Source organism: Nycticebus coucang, chromosome 21 (genome assembly GCF_027406575.1).
Source record: "Nycticebus coucang isolate mNycCou1 chromosome 21, mNycCou1.pri, whole genome shotgun sequence".
Lineage (NCBI taxonomy): Eukaryota > Metazoa > Chordata > Mammalia > Primates > Lorisidae > Nycticebus > Nycticebus coucang.
Window position 1 is genome coordinate 43,049,099 of NC_069800.1, and position 6,602 is coordinate 43,055,700.

General features: G+C 45.1%; 1 protein-coding gene across 24 annotated transcripts in view; it reads left to right on the plus strand.

The window, feature by feature from the left end:
* The window catches only part of EPB41L1 (erythrocyte membrane protein band 4.1 like 1), a 124,582-nt gene extending 120,411 nt beyond the window's left edge, over positions 1-4,171 (plus strand). For all 24 annotated transcript variants that reach the window (XM_053573523.1, XM_053573524.1, XM_053573521.1 and 21 more), the window contains one exon: positions 795-4,171. In XM_053573523.1, the coding sequence (XP_053429498.1) occupies positions 795-803 (9 nt within the window). In that variant the 3' untranslated portion in view covers positions 804-4,171. The remainder of the gene's footprint in view (positions 1-794) is intronic.
* The last annotated feature ends 2,431 nt before the right edge of the window (positions 4,172-6,602 follow it).

The following is a 6,602-nucleotide window of genomic DNA, read 5'->3' on the forward strand; positions in this document are numbered from 1 at the left end:
TAGGAAATTTTCCAGGCACTATAGCATAAACCTATATCCCATCTACTCAGGAGGCTGAGTCAGGAAGATCGCTTGAGCCAAAGTGTTTGAGGCTGCAGTGAGATATGAGCATGCTGGCGAATAGCCACTGCACTCTAGTCTGGGCAGCATAGCAAGATCCTATCTCTTAAAAAAAAAAAAGAAGTGGAAGAAGAAACTGCCCCCAGATACAGAGCTAACAGCCTATGAAGAAGGATTTGAACTTAGGGAGTCTGATTTCAGAGCATATGTCCTTGAAGACTGTATTTTGGAGTCAAATTTGGAGTTGGAATTCAGGCTCTAGTTTATTTAAACACTGCTGTCTGGGGTTTAATCTCCAGGACACAGCAGCCCATGGAGGACAGAAAGGAAAAACAAACAAAAACAGAGTGCCTGCGATCATGACTAAACATTTTTTACAACTGAGAAAAATAGACAGAAAAAATAAATGATTATGATTTTAGCTTCTCAGCATTAAAGGAAATTTTGACAGATTTTTAGGCCAAAGTAAAAGATACCACCTCCCTGGAAACAAATAAGCAAACACACCTGGGCTGTGGAGTCAGACAGATGTGGGTTCAGTTCTCAGCTGCCACACATAAGATGTATGGGCTTGGGCAAGTCATTCTCCCTTCCTGAGCCACAATAAAGGGCATACAAAAAGTGTAGCTAAAACAACTTCTCACCCTGTATTTAAAGAGAGGGACAAAAGTCACTAACTTTTCTTGTCCTCCTCCTTCCTTTGAACCCCTGTCCCTTGTGCCTCTGGCTCCCAGGAATCCTGACCTCTGTGAAGAGATGCTGGCATTTCTGGTCCAACGCAAGCCAGAGAACCTTTAAAGAAGGGGCCTTCGTTCTGGATTCTCCAACGCAACACTGATGTCCCAGCTGCGACGTACTGTCACTGACGAAAGACTGGGAAGGAAAAAGCATATATATATAGATATATATAGATATAGATATATATACAGGAAACACCGCGTCCTTGCCACTGCTGCTGGGGCTGGCAGAGCAGTCGGCCAACAGCAACAACCACCATCTGAACACCTACTTTCCCTTTGCAGACAAATTGAAGAATTGGTGGGATTTTTCAGGAAAAAAAAAATTATAACCATAATCTCTCACTCCTCCCCCCTATCTCCTGCCAAATAACGAAAGCAAGCCAGACCACAATGATTGTAGAAGCCCCACACCGCCCTGGTTCTGCACGTTACCGTTAGTGGACGAGCATTCCATTCGTTCTTCTCCAGCATCTGTTGCCCACTTGAATGCAAAGGAAAACACTTGTGCAGCAAAGCAAGAGAAGTCGCAGCAGCAAGACGTGCACAGCCAACCATTTTCTGAGAAAGAAAGAAAATTCCCCACTTAAGAAGAGGAGAAGGAGAAGGAACACTGGATTGTTATTTTCCGGGTCTTGACACTGAGCTGCAAAATCCACCTTCCTTTCTTCCGCCTCCCCTCACCCCTGACTCTCATATGTCCTGTTGTCATTTTCTGTCTCAGCTCCCTCTTCACCCTCCCCACTGCCCACCCTCCACCCTCTTTGTCCTGGTTCTACTGAGGGCGACTGCAAATGACTCTCCTTTGAAACAAGAAAAAGAAAAGAAAAGAAAAGAAAGCCAGAACAGAAAACTAAGCCACAGGAAGGGAAGTAGACATTGTATGTTTATGGTTTCTCATTTTGAAGGTGCAGCTTGTAGGAGATGTGTGTATGGATGTGCTTTTAAGTTATGTATATTACATATAACAGGAAGCAAATATTAAAATAAACAGTGCTGGTAAGTATGAAGCTGACATTTTAAAATTATAATTATCTGACTGTGATTGAAGTATCCCAAGGTTTCTAGATCTCACTGAACTGGCCCAGCTAAGGAGACCTGGACTCTGGGTGTGGGTTGGCCCACAGTAGAGGCTGACGGGTTCAGTGTAGTAATACTGTGTGTGGTGTTTGTAACTGGTTGATTGGTGGGGAGGGATAGGGGCCCCAAATGGAGAGGTGGGGGGTTGGCAAGAAGGAAGCAACACAGTCGTAGTCCCGAACATGCTGGTCCAAGATGCCTTCTCCTCCCAGGCAGTAGCAGCCAGGACCTGGTCTGTGCTCAGGCATTGGGTCTAGACTTAGGAATCTGCTGCTAAGGTTCCCACAGTAGAGATCCCTGACTCAGTCCTCCTACCTCCCTAGGGGGCTTGCCTTGCTTTTCAGTTCTCTCTCTCTCTTCCATGTCTTGCTCTTCCCTGACCACATTGTGATAACTAACTCGATATCCAAAGGGAGGTGGTGCTCTTGGCCATGGTAGAAGATGGTGGCTTTAACCTGGCTGTCTGAAAATTCCCAGCTCACTCTTTTCTTCTACCCCTTTCCTTATTCTGAATCATTCTCTTCTTCCTGGGCCAAAGTACCATAGAAAAGAGGCCATGAACACAGACAGGGCAGAACTTGATACATCAAAACTGCACTTCTAAAGGCTTTGCCTGCCCCGGGACAAGCTGAGGGTGAAAGGTGGTGTAGCTTGAAGGTCCATCTCTATGTAAGACCTTGGCTTTGGAGACCTCTCCTTCAGTCAGCATCTGAGCTCTGAGCCTGTGCCTTTAGAGTCTCAGAAATTGCCTCAAGATCAAAGGAGGCGTTGGAGAAAACCCTGTGCTTCCTCAGACTGGCCTGCCACAAACTACTTCCCTGACTCAGTGAGTGTCCTTTTATGAGAAAAACGTCCCACTGTACTGTAATTCTCAGTTGCATTTTATTCCCCAGTCTTGCTTCTAAAGCAGTCGATAAATTCATTCAACAAATATTTATTGTGTGCTTACTTATGCCAGGCACTATTCTCAGGTGGAAGGAGAAAGTAGGAGGGGAGTGTGGAGCCTGGGAAGGTGCCTGAGCCAGCCTTATATCTCCAACTATGGCTGGCCCATCCGAGAGCATCTCCCTGATCAGACATTGCCCAGGGATGCACCCAGAGGCCCAGGCCAGATGCACCCTTGGGCTTACTTTTCAGAGATAATATGCACTTTAGCTGGTGCTGGCCTAAGGCAGAGCAAGAAACTAGAATGTCATTTGCCTCTCTGGGCTGGGAAGTTCAGTGGGGCTTTCCGATGGCAGAATCAGCCCCATGCCCCATGCAGCAGGCCAGCACTTTCCAGGCACCAGGTTCTTTTTACAGCCCTGGTGAAAAAGCCACACAACCTTCTTCCTGCCCTTGTAGACTACAGAGCTCCCATTCTTTCTGGGTCAAGAGCTGGAGTGACTCCATTCCCTCTGAGCCATTTGGAATTCAGCTCAGGCACCTCATCTTCGCAGGAACCAGATGTCCTGAGCACACTGGACACACCTCAGAGGGAGGATCTTTGCTCTGGATTGTGCACCTGGCTGTACAGCTTCAGGGCAGGGATGAAGTGACCAGGCTTAGTTTGTGGGCCACCAGGGTGTGGGGACAACTCTGCTCCACAGATGCTCTGACCTTCCTTTCACAGAGAGGCAGGTGGCACCACCAGGGAGGAGGGGACCTGCAAAACTAAAATCTAGGGCACTGTTTCCTCCCCAACCTCCTCTTCATAGAGAATAGAGATGTTTGTCTTGTCTGTCTTCAACCTACTTTTCCTATTTTTTTTTTTTTAATGTTTCTCATCCTCTCTGTGCTGCCGCTCCACCCAAGGGGCCACATAGCAGAGTGGGGAAAGTCCCAGAGGGATCATCCTGGCTCAGCCCCCAACTCACCATGTGACATTAGGCTAGTCCCATCACCCTTTGGGGCCTCAGTTTCCCCACTTGCAAAATGAGAAGGGTAAACCAGATGCTCTCCAGGGTCTTTTTTTACTCTGCCATCTTACATATCCTCGTTTTCTCTTATTTTGCTTTCTCTGGATCTTTTCCATCTGACGGTACAGAAAGTGCCAGGACCTGTTTCAGTTTTTGAATCCTGCAAGCACATTCCAAGACTGACCTGAAATTGCATGAGCAACATCACTCTAAATAATTTTTTTTCAAAAGCACCTTACCAACCAATTGCGATGCTGTCCTGTTCCTTTTTACTCACACCCCTCTCTCCTCTCTCGTCCCCATGCTCCCCCACCTCAGTGCTCCGTGCTGTATGCGTGTGCTCTCTGTTCTTGTATACTCAATAAAAGTGAAATAAATGTGTTTGATGCTGAACCACACTTCCTTGGTGTCCTCTCTCTCCTCTCTCTCTCTCCTTTACATGTGGGCATTGTGGGAAGGGCAAAAAAATGTGATTGAAGACATCCCGACTTAGAACGAGTTTATTCAACAAATATTTGGAGCTTCTGGTGTGGTTTAGTCCTTGGGTTAGGCCCTTCTGGTATAACAGCAATTAAGACAAAATACCTGCCCTCTAGGAAGTCATAGGTTAGTGAAAGAAATAGACAACAAGAGAGGCAAATAAATGGTCAAAGACAGCTATAACATGATCAGCACTGGGAGGGTCACTGAAGGAGACTGCTCTAAATAAGGTGGCCAGTTAAGGCCAAACTAGGGAGACAGTTTTTGAGCTGAATGAAGAGAAAGATCAAGTAAAGTAAAGAATTTGGGTAAGAGAATTCTAGGCAGAGGGGACAGCATGCACATGGCCCCAAGGCAAGGAGGGGTTTGTTGAGTGGAGGAACGTCAGGTGTCCCTCCTCCTCCTGAAAGAAGAGCACTCCATTAGGGTCTCCCTTTCTGTAAACCCCACCCCCAATGGTGGAAAATGGATACAGCAATACCTAACTTAAGCCTTTGCTCACAAACCTCCATATATGCTCACAACCTCCATATGTCCCTGTGGCCTGATATCGCCTGTCCCGTTATTGACTTACTTGTCTTTAAATTGACTCACTTTAAAGAAATTTATTTAAAGAGAAAAATTACTTCCACAAATGGAAAATGAGCATCACTTGCCAAAGAAAGGAGGTCTTCATAAAAATGAATGCAAAAATATTAAAATTAAATATGAAAATCATGTAAAATTAAATTTATCTCTTGGGCCATCTGAGGTGCACATGCCACACTTTCTTTTTATTCTACCAAGTGACTCACCTCAGGCCACCTTTCTTTATTGCCCCGAATCACACACTAAAGGGTCTTTTCCCCATGTGTTTATATATAATGGTATGTACTTCAGAGTTCAACTGTTCAGAGTTGAACTCTGAAGTACATACCATCTGAATACAGTACTTTTAAAAACATATACCGAGAATTTCCTTAGACGTGTACTTCCAAATACTAAATACTATTTTTAATCAGTAATGATACAAGACTGTGCAGTGAATAGTAATTCTTAAAACTTTTCCAAATTCCTGTCCATTATCAAAGGCAACTGCTGCAAAGAACATTGTGATTCCTTCCCTGAATTTTCCCGTTAGGTTTCCTTTAGCCATCTGTCACCCCTGGTGTTCTGCAATAGGACTTAATTTACAAGCATTGGGTCCCTATACAATTCCTAAGGACCCAACATACCCTGATCTGATTTCTGTCTCCCACAGATACGAGATCAGCCTCTCTACTTCTTAGGAGTAACATAGGTTAGGTTTGTCTTGATCAGTGTTTCTCAACTGGAGTGAGGGTCAGAGATGATTTTGTTCCCTCTTCCCCCTGAGAACATTTAGCGATGTCTAAAGACACTTTTGGTTGTCACAAGTGAGGAGGTGCTACTGGCATCTAATGGGTAGAGGCCAAGGATGCTTTTCTCCATCCTACAGTGCACAGGACAGCCTCCTACAACAAGTAATTGTCCAGCCCCAAATATCAATAGAGGAATTCTGATCTAGATGCACATGCAACCCTACAAGGTGTGATTCCCAGGCCACCGTCCACAGCTTCAATGCCCAGTGTTCAGTGCCCTGGTGCCCTCTGAGAAGATGGAACAGGGAACTCTGAGACCAGATCACAGAGCTTAGTGTCTAAGACTAGGAGTGGGGAGGGGTGAGGAGGCAGCTGAGCTTCTTCATGCAGGAAATGAAACTGACAGGACAGGCTGATTGATAAGCATGACTGTGACTGATGGAGGCCCTCTCCACTTAATCCTGCAGCAGCTCACTGTGATTAACCATGACTAAAGGGCCCAGTCTAGTCTGAAACCCACTTCTAAGAGATGAATTTTGACTGAGACAGATTGGCAGGTCCAGCTGTCACTATAGAACTGTGACAGACAAGCTAAAGATCAGCGGCACAGAGACAAGCACAGGCAGTCAGACCTTGGTTTGTATTCTAGCTTTGCCACTTGCTGGCTGTGAAACACATCTTTGAACTTTGGTTTTCTCTTCTGAAAATTGGGAATACTAATATCTACTTACTAGGGTTAGCATAAAAATTAAAAATAATACCTGAGTGGCCTGCCCTATGGATTTTGTCCTTGCCTAGCCAGCCCACACAATCACATAATCCAGTTCCTTGCAGTAATCACTTAATATACCTACATACATATATATATGTGTGTGTGTATGTGTGTAATATATATATATATATCTCCTACTGGCTCAACTTCTTTGGTAGAACCCTGATTAATACAACCGTAGGCAAAATTGAGTCCTGATCTTTAGCATTAAGACTCACTTCCTGCTTGAGAGACCTAGAGAATCACGAGAACAGCA